Consider the following 19112-nt stretch of genomic DNA (forward strand, 5'->3'; position numbering starts at 1 on the left):
CGTTACATTTAGAAAAAAATCCAAACCCTTTATCATGGCCCAGGAGCTATACACATGGTCTAACCCTGCTCACCTCTGACTTCAACCCCCATCCCCATCCAATCCTGTCTACTTCCACTTCCCCTCTAACACCCCAATCTCTTTACCATCTCAGGTCTTTGCCCTTGCTGTTCCCTCTGCCTGAAAATGCTTTTCCCTCTGATCTTCGGGTAGCTGCTCTTGTGCTCATCATTCATATCTTGGCACAGATGTCAATGTGACAGGCTTCCTCTGATCTTTTTAAGATAGCACCTCCAGATTGGCTTTAGAGAAGTGAGTGGGTTATGGATAAAGCAGGATTGGCTATGAGGTGATGGTTGTTGAAGCTGGGGTGACAGATGCATGGGGCTTCATTGTCCTGTTCTGTCTACTTCTGTATGTTTGATGTTTTCCATAATAACAAGTTAAAAGAAAACAGTACCCACATCCCCTTACTCTGTATTTTATATTAATAGTACTTATGGCAATCTGAAGTTAAGTTTTTGTTTTGTTTTGTTTTTTCCGTCCTTGCTGTAGTCTGGTTTCCTCATGAAGGCTTTGTGAAGCTAAGACCGGAGTCAACCTTTTTCACTTTGGGTTCTCAGTGCCTAGAACAGGATCAAGTTTGTGCTTAGTGCTAAGCTGTCTGGAACACCTAACATTTGCCTGTTTTATTCACCATGGCATCTCCAGCCCTTTGAGCAGCGATTGGCACTCAAGTAAGGTCAATATATTTCTGACTCAAAAATTAGAATCACTTGTCTAAAATGTAGATGAATGAATGAGGGGCCTGGAATGCCAGGCTAAGGGGCTTTGACTTGATCTAGAGATGAAGGGGAGCTAGGGAAAGACTTTTGAGCAGGGCAGGGACAGGTTTTGACAGGGCAAGATGTGAGTAATTGAAAGCTCCTCTGGAGATTGATGTTAGGGGTGGGGGTAAGCCAGGGGAAGGGTCCAGGCTATTGGGTGGGGATGGGGTAGCTCAGTGGCTACTGAAGAGACAAGACTTGGTGACTTTTGGCTGAAAGACTGACCAGAAAACAAACAGGTTTCTTGGAAGGGTGGAGGCGCCCTTGGAGAAGTAAGGACCCTCTCCTGGCCTACACCGTCCACCAGCAACCATCACCCTCCCTCCCTCCTCCCTCAGTTCAGCACCCCTCCCAACATGGTACAGCTCTGGGCAGAGGGACAGACACACAGCCACCCCAAACACTTGTTCTCTCCTCAGTTTAATGGTGGTTAGTGGGATTGCCAAACCCCCTCCCCGTTCCCCTCCCTGCCCCGTACAAAATGTGTGTGTGTTTATTTTTTTAAACAAGAAAAAGGGGGCAAAAGCCAGGAATGGGGGGGAGGGGGGCGCAATCTGATATTTTCATACAGATTTTTGATTTTTTTTAATATATTATATATAAAACCATAGAGAGCAACGCACCCTCCCCCCAGACTCCTTTCCCCCTCCCCGGGGGGCCTGGAGGAGAGATGGGGAAGGCCCCCCAAGGAGTGGGTGGACAGAGAGACAAATATGGAAGGGACAGATGTGGGGGAAGGAGGTGGAGGGAAGGAGAGCCCAGGAGCCTGGGGAAGCGGGGACTGGAGAAAGGTTGGGGCTGTCTCCCTCATCGCCCCCATCAACGTTATGACACAAAGACACAGAATCCCTGTTTCCACACCCTCCCCCCACCCTTACCCCCACCGTGCAAACATGGCTTTGCAAAGAGGTGCCCAGAGCTCTGTGGAACTCCTCCAATGGCTGGCATGGGGTCTGGGGCCCCCAAAGATATCTCTGTTCCCCTTCCCTGCCCACCCCACCCTTCCCAGAATCTGACCCCTCCCCACAAGACCTGGTTCTGCAGCCTAGGGGCCTTGGCCTTCCCCCAGTTATCTTCCCCCAACCCAATCCCTACCGCCCTCCCTGGACTTGGGGGTCTGGACCTTTGGCCCTTGCCCCCGTGGGGGACCCAGACCTCTGGGCCCTTGCTTCTGGCCCTTGCAGAGACCCAGGCATCCGACACCCCCATCCCTGCCCAAGCGTCTGAGGTGTTAGTGGTGGGGGGAGAAGCCCACCATCCCAGACTCTGGTAAATGTCTTTGCAGCTGGCAGTGGGGTGGACCCCAGCCCAGGCCCATGCCTGGGGTGGAGGTGGGGTCAGATGAAGAATTCTTCTTTCCTCTTGTGTCCATCGCTGCCATTGAGAAAGGCTTCTCTTGCTTCTCCCTGCTCATCCAGGCCACTGGCCTCATGGGTCAGATAGGAGCCTGAGGGGTGACAGACCCCGGGGCAGAGGCAACAGATAAGTGTGGACCCAAGAGTCAGACAGGGAGGCCGACAAGACATACCAGACGAAGGAAGAGAGAGAGACGGAACATACAGGGAGAGGGAATCAAGTCCAGGGAATAGCAAAACGGGGGCAGAGGAAGAGGTAAAAGCAGAATTAGGAAGACTCCAAAAGTTCACGGAAAGATCAACCCTTATCCGTTCTCTTGATAGTATCCCCTTGCTCCGCTCCCAACGAACTCAGCAATTAGAAATTCAAACGCATGGTCTTAATTCAGCTTCAACCCTTCACCTCTTTTAGGGTCCTGGACCAAAAGACCCGCCCCTTTTCGGGATCTGGGCCTCAGGTTTCAAATCCTGGATCTAGGTTCCTCGCCCTCCCGGCTCTACGCCCGCCCTCTTTCGAATCGGGTTTTAGGCCCCACCCCTTTCCGAACGCCACAACCAACCACACCCCTCGCTGAATTTGAGACCCCGCCCCCACTCACCCTTCTGCCGTACTGAGCACCAGACCATGCCCACCAGCACACAGATGATCAGAAACACCAGTAGCGCCAGGATGCCGCCCACAATGGCGTACGGCACCGACGTCTGAGCCTCTACCACCGCACCAGGGTCTGCCAAAGGGACAGGGGGCAGGCCCAGGTCATCAGAGGACGGTCCCAGCCCGGGCCAATCGCTGCCAATCTCTTAAACCATTCTGCACGCCAGGTCCAACCGCGCCCCCTTATGTGCCACGCCCCTCAAATCACTGCCACCTGGTGGCCCCTTCCCTTGGTGCCATTCTTAACGCTCCGCTTCCTCAAGGAATGCGTGTAGGTTTGTACAATGCCCGACCCGGCCCCCGAGTCATTTCGCTAACATCTACCTGCCTCCTCACCCCCCGCACCACCCCACCCCCCAGAGAACAGAAAGAACACATCCCTTTTCTTTTGACTTCAGGTCCAAGTCCCTCTCCATCTTGTCTGAAACGCTCCAGGTATTTAAAATGCTGAGCTAGGGCCCAACCACTCCAAAATTCCTGCCCCACCGTTATAGGAGCTAAACACATAACACTTATTTTGTGCTAGGGGCCTCCAACCGCTTTATATATTTAGCTCATATAGTCTTCACAACAACCCTATGAGGTAGGTGCTGTTGTTTATTTCCACTTTACCGATGAGGAAACTAAGGCACGAAGTTACCCGCAACAGGACGCTGCAGAACTGAATCTGAACCCAGACGATCAGTCTGGCCCCAGAACTATAAGAACTCTGTGGGCTTTTGACCCCCTGGAATCATTCTTTGTACAGGCCGGGGCCTCAAACACCATCCAATCCAGCCCGCCCGTTCCCAAGGCCCAGTCCCACACAGGACAGTGCGGACACCCCGGGAGGCCCCGTCCCTACCCTGAGCCCTGCCCCCAGGCCTGCCGCCGCGCGTCCTCACCGTAGACCACGAGCACATAGAGCGCCCTCGCGTGGCCGTGCTTGTTCGACGCCTCGCAGGTGTAGGTGCCATTATCCGCGGATACCAGGCCGGGCAGCGTAAGCGTCTCCCCGACTGCCTCGGCCCGCTCTGGCAAAGACTCATTACCGCGGTTCCAGCGGATCTGGTTTGGCCTGGGCGGGGGTATATAATGAGAGTTAGGGACGCAGGTGCCAGCACCCGATTCTGACGTCTCAGGAATCTAGACATGCCGCATCTCCAAATAAGAGGGTCCTTATTAGCCCTTTCCTTTCTAGAAAACCAACAGTCCTGGACCCAGCTTCCACCCATCACCAGGGTCTCAGGAATCCCAGCCTTTCCCCCAGCCCCTTCCACCCTGAGAATCCAGGAGTCCGGGACCCCACGGCCTCCTTCCTCACGATCTAGCTCCAGACCCCTCCTTTCTCAGGACTCAGAAGTCTGGGCCGCAGCCCCCCCTGTTAGCCCAGTCCCCTCTTTCCTGAGACACAGGTGTCCAGGTCCCCAGCCCTATTCTCCTCAGGACCCTGGAGTCTCAGGCCCTAGAGCTCACCTGGGGTTCCCCGTCACAGCACAGGTCAGCACCAGCGTGTCTCCCTCCCTCACCACGGCTTGGGAGGCATGGATCCGGGCCGTGGGGGAGTCTGTGGGCAGAAGTGAGATGAGAGAGTGGCTGTCCGGGTCATCATGCAGACTAGGAACTCCCCCGGCGACAGGCGGCGGGGGTTGGTACACTCCCTCCCCCGGATGCTGGCCCGCCAGGCACTTACACTGCACATCCAGCACGTACTGCGTCTGTTTGCTGTGTCCGGAGGGCAGCGCCTGGTTCTGCGCCTCGCAGATGACGATACCGCCGTCGTCCTTGCGGTCCACACGAAGCCGCACTGTGCTCGCCACGCTCCAGACCTTGCCATTTTCCTGGCTGCTGCTCACTCCTGCCAAGACCCGCCCATACACTGTCAGGTCGGGGGCGGGGGTTATGGCTCCGCCCACCGAAGGAGCACCCCACCCCCAAGCCAATCCCGAAGCAGGCTATTTGCCAAGCTCCGCCCCTTATCCACAGCCCTCGCCTCTACTTCTCCAAACCACGCCGTCCTCGAAAGAGGCCCACCACCCCACGTGGCTCTTCCCAAAGCTCACCCCTCTTTCACCCCACGCCCTCTCATCTATCAGTTCATTCAATAGCTATATATTGAGTGACTAGTGTCTTCTAAACCTGTGCACTCTTCTTCAGGCCCCGCCCACATATAAACCAGCCCTTCCCAAGCCATGCCTCCTGGAACCCCGCCTCTTCGTAAGTCCCGCCCTTCGCTGGCACCTCCCCCGCCCACCCCCATCCCTGACCCCAGGTAGTACCTTTCAGCTCCTTTCGGTCCCGGTACCAGCGCAGGACGGCGGCCGGGCGGGACCGTGGAACGAGGCAGCTGAGCTCCACCTCGCCGCCCTCCACCGCCTGTTCCCGGACCTCCACTATAGGATTCTCCGGGGCCACTGCCGCAGGGAGAAGGGGGCAAGGAGGAGGTCAAGGGAGGCACCAAGGTGGGCTCAAAGTAACCAGGCTGCGGGATTCCAGGGACCAAAGGGAACAAGGGTCCCAGATGGCAGGGGTCAAACAGAGGCCAGAGGTCAGGAAGGCCGGCCTTATTGACAGGGACCAGATGTCCAGGAGGTTAAGAACAGCCAGGGTCAGGTCTCAGGATAAGGGACAAGCAGAGGAGAAAGGAGAAGGGATGGGTCTGAGGAGGGGGAGGCCGTTACCCAGTACAGTGAGCGTGGCAATCTGGTGGTGGGTATCCTCCGTGTAGAGCTGGCAGAAGTAGCCCCCCTCGTCCTCCAGGCGCGCATCTGAGAGCCGGATCCGTACCCGGCGTGGGGAGAACTCCTCAAGCTGGAAACGCTCATCCTTCAGGGCTAGAGAGTGAACGACAAGAGTGAACTTGGGGCATCCTGACCTCAGAAGTCCCACCCTTTCTCCAGGAGCTTAGAGTGCAGCCCTCTGCCTCTTTTCTCCAACCATACGCATGCGTCTAAGGTGCCCACCTAGTTACTCCCTTGGGTACCCAGAACGTTTCATGCCCTCCCACCCACAGGACCAGGAGTCCAGGCCCCCGGCCCCCTCCTTCCTCAGACCCTGGAGTCCAGAGTCTCAGCTCTGTCCTCTGTCAGGCCCCAGCCCTCTCCTCCTTCAAGACTCAGGATTCCAGACCCCAGCACTCACCACGGGTACCATTGAAGAAGAGGGTCTGCCGGGCGGGGTTCTGAATGACAACTATAGATCCATCATACTGGTGCAGACGGCAGGTTATCTCGGCCACCCCACCCTCAGCCACTGTTACATTCTCTGTCTGTACTTCCTGGCCTGCCCCTGGACCAGCAGACAGAGAGACAGGATAGGAGACTCATTGAGGGGTGCAGTTCAGTCTTTGCTCTCTCCCTCTGTTCCTCGTCCATCCAAACCTCCAATCCCTCTCCTTTCCCTCTCACTCAGTTCATCACACCCAACACTTCCTGCAGGCTGGAGTTCGGGAGATGGAGAAAACCTGCCCCCTGCTCTAGAGGAGGTGCAGTCAAGATCCAGCGGAATATGCTCTAATGGGGGTAGCACAGGGCACGCTGGGAGCCCAGAGGAAGTGGAGACTAAGACCACCCAGGGAGAGGGGTGATCAGGGAAGGCTCTACAAGAAAGCTCCATTGGATCCACATTTTAAAGAGTGCACAGGGGTTCACCAGGTACGGGAAACTGCTATGTGTTCACCAAACCCCGTCTTTCACACCTGAGCACATGTTGTAACTTGTCTGTAGAGATGGCCACGATATTCTTCCCATCCCTGTATGTGCCCTTTGTGAGCTGGCTTTGCTGCTCTTCCCATTAACGAAGCACTCTGACCCTGCGAATCTGGGGAGGCCCTGTGACTTTCTTTGAAGTCAATATCACTTTGCTAGAAGTGATATTGTATGAGTTCTGGAACCTAGGTCTCAAGAGACCTTGCAGCTTCCGTGCATGCCCTCTTGCTGCCCTGACACTGTCAGGCGAACATGCCCGAACCAGCTTCCTTGAGGATGAGAGACCACATGGAGAGAGAAGCCCAGCCAGAAGCCAGCACCAACTGCCAGCCATGTGAGTGAGGCCATCCCAGACCACCCAGCCCCAGTGGCACCACCAGGTGACTGTAGCCACATGAGTGACTCCAGGTGAGACCAAGAGAAGAAATACCCGACTGATACAGTCCAAATTGCTGACCCCCAGAGTCATGAGCAAAAAGCATAATTGTTTAAAGACACTGTGTTTTGGAGGGTCTCTTAACACCGCTCAAGTTAACTGGTACCACACTCTATTAGGCTACATTTCCTAGGATCCCTTGTGCTTAGGTGGGGCCATGTGACTGATTTCTGGCCAATGGGCTGTAGGCAGAAGAGAGAAACCCCTCTTCCAGCCTGGCTCATTTCACTTGCAATCCTTCATACTGGCTGAATGCAGAGGACTCCCAAAAACCCAGAGGAGGACAGGATCACAAGCTAGAAGGAGCCCAGGGCCCTGACGTCCTGCCCCCTGTGACCTGCCTGCACAGGACTGTAGCATGAGTGAGAAATACACTTTTTTGTTAAGCCATTGAGATTTCAGGGCTGTTGTTATAGCAGTTAACTTACCCTGATTAATCCAACAGAGGGACGAGGTAAGGGGTTAGTGAGGGGGTGTTTCCAGCCAAGGAAACAGCATAAAGCTCAAAGCTGAGATTCATCAGCATCATCATTGTCACTGTCATCTTCAGAACAACAATAACCATGATAGCTTCTGTTTATTAGGCACTTCCTGTTCCAGGCTTTGTGCTAGGGGCATTACCTATACAATTTCCATTTAATCACCACAATACCTGAACAAGGGAGGCATTATTATCAATCCCCAGTTTTTTTTTTCCCCAGTTCCCATTTTATAGATGAGAAAATTGGTCCAGAGAGAGAAAATGACTTGGCCAACGTCACAGCCTGAGAGTGGCAGAGGCAGTGTCTGCCTCCAGATCTTTCTGATTCCGTAACCTGCATCCACATCCATTCCTGGTTCTCTGGGTGAAAAGTGTCCAGCATTGGTGAGGGGCTGTGGGATGTGCTTATGAAGGGCCTCAAATGCCAGGCTAGGAGATTAGCTTTTATCCTGAAGGTCAGTGGAGAAACTGAAGCAGGAAAGAGCCATGATCAGATCTGCTTATTTACCTTTAAATGCTGGACAACTAGCGCTTCATGTCTCTTACATACTGTCTCATTCATTCGAGCAGCGGGGAGGTTTTCAGGGGCTGGGTGCCCAGAGATGAGTCACATGAGGTCCCTGTCCTGCAAGGCCTTCAATATTTATGGGGAGGTAGACACAGATCACTGTAAAATCCCATCAGAAGTGTTACGGTCCCTGTAAGAGGGACAGGTAACCTGATTTTGGGGGCTGAGGGGCGGAGAAGATTAATTCTGGGGAGAGGAGGCAGAGACAGCTAGCTTCCTACCCAGCATCCATTCTTCCCTTTCTCTTTAGAAAAAGAACCCTGGTCGTATTTTACGGTTGCCCTATATCCAGCAGAAAGAGAAATTTCCCAGACTCCTTTGCAGCTAAGTGAGGCCATGTGATAAAATTTTGTCCGACTGGATATCAGGAGAAGTGTCATGTGATAATTTTGAGAGGACTTTCTAAAGAAAGGGGATAAGTCCTTTTTCCACTAGGTCACCTTTATGGAATTAGGATGTGATAGAATTCTGGAACCAAGAGCTGGAAGGTGCCTGGGTCTCTGGTGATGATATGGAGCTGCCATAAAAGGCCTGGATGCCTACTTCTGGCTTCTTTTACCTATGAATATAATCTTTGTGAATTTAAGCCACTATTAGGGGTTTATCTAGTCCTTCTCAGAGTATCAATTTTAACATGTCCAATCCTTGCCCCAAATATTTTCCTTCCCATGTTTTCTCAGTCTCGGTAAATGTCACAACCTGGTTGCTCAGACCAAAATACCTAGAAATCATCCAAGTTTTCACCCTTTCCCTCACCTCTAACATCAGCAAGATCTATCCATTCTATTTCCAAAATATATCCCAAACCTGTTCACCTTTGGCTACCTCACCTACCATCACCTAGTCCAAGGACACCATCTGTTACCTGGTCCTTCCAGAGCTATTCATGAGTCTCCCTTCTTCCCCACCTGCCTCCCCCCCAGGCCAGTCTCAACACAGCCAGAGTGTTTACAACACTCTGAAGGCTGTCCATTACACTTAGAATAAAATCTAGACCCCTTCCCTGGGTCTTCAAGGTGTTTGGTGGTGGCCCTTCTCTGACCACAGTTCCGACCACCCTCCTGCCACTCACTTCACTCTGGGCTCACTGGCCTTGATGTCCCTCAAACATGCTGAGCTTGTTCCCACCTCAGGGCCTTTGCACTGGCTCTTCCATCTGCCAGGAATGTTCTTCCCCCTTGATCATCCCAGGACTGCCTCCTGTTCTCATTCAGGCCTCTGTGCCTCAGATCAGAGAGGCCTTTGCTCACTCCCCGTGCCTTCCCCTCCAGAACACTTCCTGTTTCGTCACAACTGTTTTATTTCCTCTATGGAAATTTCAGTGAAATTATTTTATTAATTTGCATACTTGTTTGTTGTCTGTTTGTCCCTCATCACTCGAATATACACCCCATGAAGGCAGGGATGTAATCCCTTGGGTTTACTGCTGCACCCTAGTGCCTGGAAGTGTGCCTGGGGAGGCTGATGCAGGAATCGCACGAGTCAGGCAGGATCTCATTTCATCCTCACAACAACTTTGTGACATCACATTATTCTCATCTTAAATGCCTGGGTGGATCCCAGCTGGACCACTTGCCATCTGTGTGACCTGGGACAACTGGCTTAACCTTTCTGAGCCTCAGATGCCCTGTCTGTAAAGTGGGGATGATGCCAATGCCTGATTCACAAGGATTAGCCCAGGACCTGAGGCTCAGGGAGCCCTCTGTGCAAAGCTGCTGTTATTATAACCTCCGGAAACATGCCCATCCACCTGAAAACTGGCCCATCCACCTGAAAACTGGCCTGCCTGCACACTCTGGCACTTTAAAAAAAAAACCATCTTGAAGCCTATCCGTGGATCCTGGGCCTCAGGACTAGCCCAATGCTAGCCCCCCATTTTATAGATGTGGAAAACGAGGCTCAGGGGTCCCAGGCAAGTCAGTGGCAGAAACTCAACATCTCTTGGGAGCCCTCAGGACCTCTGGGTCTGCCCCCCCAAATGTATCCCCTGCTCTCTGCTTGAGGGTGCACATGGGGTGAGGGTGGGGGGCTTTTGTCTTATTCCCTCCCCCTCCTGAGGAGTCAGTAACCAACAGTGTCTGTGCCTGGAATATTAATGTCCTAGGATCTTTTGTTTCGGGGTTGGGGGGTGGTGAGGCAGGACTTTCTGGTTAGAGAGGGGCTGAGCTTGGGGACTGGGGCACTGGCCCTTTAAACTGTGTTGACAGCCTGGAGTCGTCATGGGGATGGTGCCTGGAAAAAGGGACTGGGGAGGGTTCGGGGAAGAGTGGCTGAACAGGTGATATGTAGAGACCCAGAATCCAGCACTCTTCTCCTTTAGACCTGGAAATCCAGCCCCCCCAGCTGCCTCCTCTCCCAGGATCCACGAGTCCTGGTTTCTAGTGCCCTCCTCCATCAGGATCAGGAATCGGGGTCCTCAGCATCTTCTTCCCTCAAATCCAGAAGTCCCAAGCCCTCAGCCTTCTCCCTCCTCAAATCCAGGATTCTGGGCCTCCAACCCCCTCCTCCTTCAGGACCCAGGAGTCTGGGGTCCAGACTACACAGCTGGTGGATGTTTCCACGGAGACTAAGCCGGGTGGGGGGAGTACTTCCTGGGTCCTGAGTCAGCAAATACCCAAGGGAGTCTCAAGGTCACAGTTCCGGGAAGGTCACAGCTACCACCTCCATATCCTCTCCCCAGGGGGCTTGTGGCATCATGCCTCCTTCCCCCACATCCTCCCCTAGGGAGATGGTACATCCCTGCATCCTGACCGAACCCCCCCTCAGCCCCCCATCAATGGCGGAGTCCGAACATCCTCGCACAAAGCATCAATTCTTCCCCAACTCAGCCTTGTGAAGGCGCCTGTATTCGCAGGACCTAGGCATCAGGGTCCCAGCCCCTCCTCCCTCAGAAACATGGACTGGGACCCCCAGCGCCTTCCTCTCTCAGGACTCAAGAGTCTGTACCCACCCCACCCTCCATCAAGACCTAGGAGTCTGGGACCCCAGCCCCCTTCTCCCTCTGGACCCAGGAGTTTAAGCTCCATTCCTCCCTCAGATCCAGGAGTCTAAGACCCCAGGCCCTCCTCCCTCAGACCCAGAGTCCAGGCCCCCCGCCCCTCTCCCCTCAGACCCAGAGTCCAGGCCCCCAGCCCCTCCCCGTTCAGACCCAGGATCCAGGCCCCCGGCCCCTCCCCCCTCAGACCCAGGATCCAGACCCCCGGCCCCTCCACCCCCCAGACTCAGGATCCAGGCCCCCGGCCCCTCCCCCGTCAGACCCAGGATCCAGACCCCCGGCCCCTCCCTCCTCAGACCCAGGATCCAGACCCCCGGCCCCTCCCTCCTCAGACCCAGGATCCAGGCCCCCGGCCCCTCCCCGCTCAGACCCAGAGTCCAGACCCCCGGCCCCTCCTCCCTCAGACCCAGAGTCCAGACCCCCGGCCCCTCCTCCCTCAGACCCAGAGTCCAGGCCCCCAGCTCCCTCCTGGGAACTTCTGACTCCAGCTCCACAGTCCTCAACCCCCAGAACCACAGCCCGGCTCCGCAGCCCGCTCGTCCTCCTCCTGTCTGCGAAGCAAGCATCAGGTGGGGGCGTAGGGGTGAGTCAGCAGCTCACACACAAAGTTCCCCCTGTGGTCCCCACGTTCCTGGGATACTTAGAGCTCCCTGGATTCCGGGCCTCAAGCCCAGCCAGGGGGTAGGGGAGTCCTCCGGAGGTTCCCCCTGGGTGTGGGGTCAAGGGAAGAATTCCTGCTTCAGGAAGGGGGTGAGCCTGCACTGAGCACCTACTGTCCTCTCCTCCACCCCCAGCACCCTCTATTTGCCCCCTTCCAGAGGAGCCCGGGCTCTGCAGCCGCCCTCTTGCCCCACTGGGTGCCGGCTGAGGAGCCTTGGTGCCCCGTTCCCAGAGGACCTATGGGCCCGGGGTCTGCACAGGCAGGAACCAGTGGGTGCTTGTGTCCTGGTGCCACAGGCCAATGGGTGCTGGCGCGTCCAACGGTCTCCCGGCCCCCCCCTGCCCCTCACCCCACCCAGAGAGAGAAAGCTGCCTTTGTGTTCCCCAAGACGGGGACAGGCCAGGCTCACACGACATTAACCCACCCCAGGCCCCAGCCCTGCTGCGTCTAAGGTCTTGGAATCCATCGCAGAACCTGACCCCCGCTCCTTGCTGGGGACTCCGGCATTCGGCTCATGGGTGGGTGAGGATCAGTGACAGAAGCCTGTTTTCAGAGTGGCTGGGCAGGACTTTAGGAGGAGGGAGGGCTGAGTCACTTGGGAGGGAAACACTCGGGATCAACAGACTCTCCCTCCACAAAGCCCCCCAACTCTTCATAGCTTCTTTATCTTCTCTTTGGATCTGGAGATCTGTTTCCTCCGCTCCTTTCTGTGCCATCCAGTTCCTGGCCTGGGGGTCTCTGTTTCTGCCTGTGGGCATCTCTGGGCAGGCAACCCATCTCTCTCTCGCTTCCTCTTGCCCACCCACCCTGGACCCCTTCTTTCTCTTGGCATACATCTCACCAGCCTCTGCTGGTATTCTTGGTAGATGAGGGAGTCAGGAAACAGAGAATACAGTTTTGAAAGGGTGTAAATGAACCCCATCTTCCATCCCCACTCCTGCTGGCTGGGCAAGGTGAGAGGGGAAGCGGAGTGACGAAGAGGGAAACGTGGGGACCATGGACAACTCCTACAATCTGGAGGCCAAAGCCATTCAGAGATAACCGGAGAAAAGGAAAGCATGAAGGGTCCTCTGAGATCGGGTACTCCAGCTGCCTACTCCATGCTTTACAGAAGGGGAAGTGAGGCTCAGAGCAGGAAAGGGCAGGGGCTGACCCAGAATTACATCAGAGAGGCCTGGCTCCACAGTGCTTCCCATGACACCTAGCTCTCTCCCAACTTGTTAAGTCCCACACCATTTTATTTAGAGAAAGTTTATAGAAGGGATTAGTGTACCAGGAAGCAGTGACTTTAAAACCAAACAAGGGACAAGCCTGTAGAGCTACCTCCCAGAAGTGCTGGAGAAAGGATGCTCGAACTGGGAAGTTGGTCATCTTAGGCTATACTCTGATTCTGAGAATCCAAATTCCCACGATTCTAAGCCATCAAGATTCTAGATGTCAGAGGTGTCAAGATTCAGGATCTCCAAGAGGTCAAGGTTTCAGAATTGTGAAGATATCAGGAGGCTAGAATGCTAATGCCAGCAAAGATCTAGAACTTTAAAGGTGTCAAGATTCTAAAGACTTTGGGATTCTGGAAGCCTAAAGATGTCAACGGTTCTAAAATACCCTCAGGTTCTTTGTTTACTGGATTCGTTGGTTCTAGGAGTCTATGAGCCTGGGTTTTAGTGCCTAACAAAGAAAGAAAGAAAAACAAAATTGGATGGAGATGTAACTAAGGTACCAAAGTGCTCATCTGGGAAATTGTGGCATGTCTGCCACAAAGAAAGGAGGTAATGGTGAAAGTTTTGAAGCGATGGCAGAAGACTATAAAAGAAAGCAAGGTGGAGGGTGACAGGTCCACTGTGCCCATCACCTTGCCCCGAGGAGAGGAGAGGGAGGCTCTGCCTCAGACTCGAGTGGGGAAGGTGTCACTTCACCCAACTTGCCAGAAACCTCTTCAGGGGTCCAAGCTGCAGTTCCTTTCCTTTCAGGTCACCGAGTTCAACATCCCCACTTTACAGAAAGGGAAACTGAGGCCCCGAGAGAGGAGGGTGCTTGTCATTGGCTACCCTGGCAAATGGCAAGAGCCAGGATTTAAACCCAAGCAGGCCCCCACCCCTGTGCCATCTGGTCACAGCTCCCAAATTTCTACAGGACATACGGCCCTCCCACTTCTGCTCAGCCACCTCCCAGTCATCCATTCCCCCCAGGAGTGACTTCCCCCACCGGGGACGGGGTGACCTGTGGCAGGTACCAGGCACACACAGTGTGAGAGCGTGAGTGTGGGGCTGACATTTCCTGACCTTGTCCTGGATCTCAGGGTCACCCTATCTTGGAGGTCTCCAGCTTTTCACTGTGCGTGATAAGGGTATGTGGAGGCCTCCCTGGAGGTGCTGGAGGGGGCTTCTCTGTAGGTCGTGGCCTGGGTGTGTGAACGGGTGGGGAGGGGCAGCGTTTGGAAGGCATTTGCTGAATCCACGTGTGTGTCCACATGCCAAGGTTCCCCATACACATTTTCCCTCCAGGGCCCTTCAGGATGCCCTCCCTGACTCAATTCCTCTTCAGGGGCACAGAGGGATAGAGAGATGGAGAAACGAAGGATGGCAATGGGGGAGCCCAGGGTGGAGGATGTAAGGGTAGAAAGGAGAGGCGGAGAGACAGGGAACAGGGAGACAGTGGGACAGAGAGAGGGGAGAGAGTGGGGAATGAGGGAGACAGGTGATAGAGAGGGCTAGAGAAACAGGAATGACAGAAAGGGGACAGAGAGACAAGGGAATGGGACACATGGGGGACAGAGAACCAGAGGTGACAGTAAGACAGGGACAGAGAAGGAGAACGGGGGCAGAGAGGGAGGGCAAAAATACAGGGGGACAGAGAAGGGAGTCGAGAGGATGATGGGGGGCAGGCAGAGTGACCCAGTAAAAAGGGACAGAGACCAAGGGACAGATGTAGGGGACAAAGACAGGATAGAGAGCTGGGGGACAGGGAGGCAAGGGGAAAGGGGGACAGAGAGGGACAGTCTTGGAGACTGAGGGACAGAGGACAAGGGTAGGGGGACAAGGAGAGAGACTGAGGGACTCAGAGACAGGCGGACAGGGGGACCCAGAGACCGGACAGAAGGACAGCGGGGCCGGCCCCGAGAAGGCTGGCTTGGGGTTGGACTGGGGGTCTCGGGCCCTTTGTCCCGCCGGGATCGGGGCCTGTGCGGGGTTGGGGGGGGCTGCGGCACGACGGCCGGGGCCCGCGCCCCCTCCCCCGCTCGCGGCTCCCGGCTCGCGGCTCCCGGCCCGCGCTGCGCTTTGTCCCGGGGAGGGGGCCCGGCCCGGCCCCGCGCGCATTGTTCCGCCTCTGCGGCCCCGCGGCCGCCGGGCTGTCACTGCGGCGCGCCCCCCGCCCCGGCCCCTGACCCTACCTGGCCCCGCCGCGGCCGCCCACAGCAGCAGCAGCGGCCACTGGAAGCGCCGGGCCCGGCCCATGGTGCCGCCGCCGCCGCCGCCGCCGCTGCTCGCTCCCGGCCGGCACCTGCACCTCCCGCGCTGCCCGCCCCGCCCCGCCCCCGCGCCCCGCGCCCCGCCCCCTGCCCGCCCGGGGGGCGGGGCGCCGAGGCCGGGGCGGGGCCGGCGCAGGGAGAGGCAGGGGGACGCGGGGAGGCCCCAGACAATGGGGGAGAGGGCGCCGCGAGAGGGTTGGGGGAGCCGGACTGAGGGGAGGCGCCGGAGAGCTGGGGGTCCGCGGGCGGGGGCGTGCAGGCGGCGTGTGCGAGCACGACTCTCGGCCAGAGAGTGCGGGGGCTGGGTGACGGCAGAGGGGGTGGGTGATGGAGAAGAGGGGAGCGCGTGCAGGGGGTGTGTGAGGGGGAGTGTGTCACGTGCAAGGTGAGGGTGCTGTTGGAAGGGTGCGCCACGGTGCGGGTGTGTGTGGAGGGGAGAGTGTTGAGTGAGGATGTGTGTGAGGCTGAGTGTCCAGGGAGGGGGAGTTTGGTGGGAAAGGTGAGCGTGAGAGGTGTTCAGTGGGCAGGTGGAGGTGCTCCGTGGACAGGTGGGTGGAGGTGAAGGCGGGGGCGTGCACGTATTCCAGAGGGGGAGTGTAGGTGAAGCTGTGAGCGTGGAGGGAACGGGAGTGGGCTATGGGAAAGGTGACTGTGAGAGGTATTCTGTGGACAGGTGAGTGTGAGGGTGAAAGTGTCATGTGACAGCCTGTGAGCTGAGCCACTTTGAGAGGAAGGCAGCAGCTTGTTGTCTGGGCAGGTCCAGGATCTCCCAGGGCAGGGCTAGGCTGGGCTGGGGTCAGGTCTCACCCTCCCTCCTGTCCTCACCAGAAACTCCGTGTGTCTGCATCATTCCCCAGAGGGAGAGGCTCCGGTGGACCCCTCCCAGGCCCTAGCGTCTAGCTTCCCCATCCTGTTTCTCTGCTTTTCCAGCCCCAGTCTCTCTTTGTGTCCCTGTCTCTCTATGTGTTCTCCCCGCATCTCTTCCATTGTTGGTGCTGACTCACCTCTCCAGACTTGAGTCCCTTCTCACTCCTGGGAGGTTGAGTCTCCCTGAGCCCACTTCTGTGGGACCTTGTAGACCTGGTGCAGGATTATCACCCTTAGGACCCAGGAAGAGTGAGAAACCATGGAAGGTAGGAGACCTCAACCTCTCCTACCACCGTTTGACAATCAGGGAAACTGGGATATGCCAACTATGAAAATCCTTGCTCTTTATCTCCATCACTACCAAAACATCCTACATCCAGGTCCTCCAACAGACTCCAGCTCCCGGCACCTCTTCTGTCTTCAGTGCCGAGTTCTCAGGACCCAAGCTCCTGTCAACCTCTGTATCCCCAGGACCATGGCTCCCAGCATCCCTTCTGTCCTTGGGACCCAAGCTCCCAACAACCTCTATGTCCCCAGGGCCACAGCTCCAACTGATTCCTTTCCTTTTCAATTCTCAGTTTACCTTTCTGTAAACTGGGGAAAGAGGTGTCATGCTGGATAATCTCTAGTCTTCCCAGGGCTCACATTCTCTGTGTTAAGATAAGTGGGAAAGAGGTGTCCAACCTGGATTTGGGATACTGGGTTAGGGGTTAGCTAAGGGTTATCTTTCCTCCCAAGAACCTATAGGTCCCCTGCTCGAGGCTTTAACCAATGTCTCCTGCTGCAGCTGCAGGGCACCCTGTGGGATGTTGGTTTGGTTCTCATCTGTCTTTTTTGGTCCCACCTTTTCTTCCACCTGACGTGGTCCTGTCCTTATCCTACTCCAGGGTACTTTATCCATCAGGGTTTTCATGCCAGTGACAGAAAATCCAACCCAACTCGGTTAAGAAAAAGAGGATTGTTTCACATATAAAAAAGTCTTGGGGGCCTTCCCTGGTGGCTCAGTGGTTGGGAATCCGCCTGCCAATGCAGGGGACACGGGTTCGAGCCCTGGTCCGGGAAGATCCCACATGCCACGGAGCAACTAAGCCCGTGCACCACAACTACTGAGCCTGCGCTCCAGAGCCCATGAGCCATAACTACTGAGTCCACGTGCCACAACTACTGAAGCCCACGCACCTAGAGCCCGTGCTCCGCAACAAGAGAAGCCACCACAATGAAAAACCCGCGCACCACAACGAAGAGTAGCCCCCCGCTCACCGCAACCAGAGAAAAGCCCGCGTACAGCAACAAAGACAACGCAGCCAAAAAAATTAAATGAATAAAATAAAAATAATAAAATAAATTTATTTTAAAAAAAAGTCTTGGGTATGACTGGCTTCAAAATGGTCTGTCCTAAGGGTAAATAGTCCCTTCATGTTGCAGGATGGCTGGCAAATACCTCTGGGGCCACACTTTTCCCTCACATTTGGAGAGGGGTAGAGAGAGAAAAAGACAGACTGAGAGAGTCAGACTGTGGGAGACTGAGCAGAGGAGAGACTTGAAGAAGCTCCCTCAGCAGAGTGAGGAAATAGTTTTCCTTAGAAGTCCCCCCAAAAACCTTCCATTGTGTCTCATTGGTCCAGATGATGCCACCTGCTTATCACTGAACCAATATCAATGACCAGGGGATGAGATTAAGCTGGTTAAATTAGATATGAGGCACAGGCTGCCCCTACCACCAGGTCAGAGGTGAAATTAGATTTCTCAAACAGAAATAGACATTGGGGAGACAACTGCTGTGCCTGCTATTCTGGGGGGATGGGTTGCACGCCATGGGTTGACTATTCTTGAGTTTTTGAGGTCTAGGGATGGTTCAGAGTCTGTTAGTTGTTTTCTCAGCATTATTCTGCAAGATAATTAAAATATATATTGGTCTCTGCCCCTGGTTCCTGGCACGGAGCTCCTGAAACCCTCGTAGGTACCTAAGTGATAAGAACACCAGGAGAATCTTTTGTTCTAATATTTAGTCTTTGACCCCAGTTCCCCACACAGGGATCCTGAAATCCTTGTAATTTCTTGGGTGATAAGAGTGTCTCTTGTTCTAATAGGTGACATTTGGGGGGCTCCTGGATAAGGGCTGGTCACCAAAAAGACCAAACTATGATTACAAGCATGGACTTTTCAGCCCTGATCCCCATTTTCTTGAAAATGGAGTTAATGATCCATGATGCCTACGTGATAAAGCCTCCATAAAAATCCCAATAGTATGGGGTTCGGGGAGCTTCTAGTTTGGTGAACACATGCAGGTGCTGGGAGAATGACATGCCCAGAGAGGGCATGGAAGCTGTGTGCCCGCTGACACATACCTTGCCCTATTCATCTTTTCCATCTGGATGTTCTTCTGTATCCTTTATCGTATCCTCTTATAATAAACTGGTAAAGGTAAGTAATTGTTTTCCTGAGTCCTGTGAGCCCCTCTAGCAGGTTAATCAAACCTGAAGAGGGGGTCATGGGAACTTCTGATATGTAGCCGATTGGCCAGGAGCACAACTGGACTTTCAATTGTCATCTGAAGTGGGGACTGTGGGACTGAGTCCTTAATCTGTGGGATCTGACGCTATTTCCAGGTAGGTAGTGTCAGAATTGACCAGAAGGTGTCACAGAGAATTGTTTGGTGTGGGGGAACGCCACCCCCACATTTGGTGACCAGAAGTGTTGTGAGTGTGGTAGTAGTGTGAGAATAAAGGAGACAGACACACAGGAGAAAGACATAGTAGGGAAGAACTGAGTTGTTCCCTATACAGGAGGAAGACTGGGTGGGTGTTTTTTCCTAATACACATTCCCTCCTCCTTTGTTGCTTCCTAAGAGAATCCTGATTTTGTTCAGGCATCAGCCTTTCTTTAATAGCCAGATGATGTGCAGGAAGCCCTAGGAGTAGGGTCTGAATATACTTTGCCAAATATTGTGGGTCCATGCCCCTTTCTGTGAATGCTATAGGCATGGGGGTATGAAACAAATCAGGCGAATAAAATGTGGGGAGGGCAAGTCAGCCTGGAAGTTTTGGGATAAGCTTTCTTTGTTTTAAAAAAGACACCCAAGAAGAGATGGCCCTTTGTTATTGCTTCTGAA

General features: G+C 54.8%; 1 protein-coding gene across 1 annotated transcript; it reads right to left on the minus strand.

The window, feature by feature from the left end:
* Nucleotides 1–1927: 1927 nt before the first annotated feature.
* Nucleotides 1928–15119, minus strand: LOC309794862 (cell adhesion molecule 4; the record flags this gene model as incomplete). Its single annotated transcript, XM_082606745.1, has 9 exons — nt 1928–2274; nt 2782–2910; nt 3722–3894; nt 4293–4383; nt 4510–4674; nt 5096–5230; nt 5498–5650; nt 5958–6104; nt 15056–15119. 9 exons carry the CDS (start codon nt 15117–15119, stop codon nt 2165–2167), a joined length of 1167 nt encoding a protein of 388 aa, XP_082462871.1. The 3' UTR covers nt 1928–2164.
* Between the last annotated feature and the right edge of the window lie 3993 nt (nt 15120–19112).

This window comes from Mesoplodon mirus (genome assembly GCF_964341445.2).
Source record: "Mesoplodon mirus genome assembly, chromosome: 19".
Classification (NCBI taxonomy): domain Eukaryota; kingdom Metazoa; phylum Chordata; class Mammalia; order Artiodactyla; family Ziphiidae; genus Mesoplodon; species Mesoplodon mirus.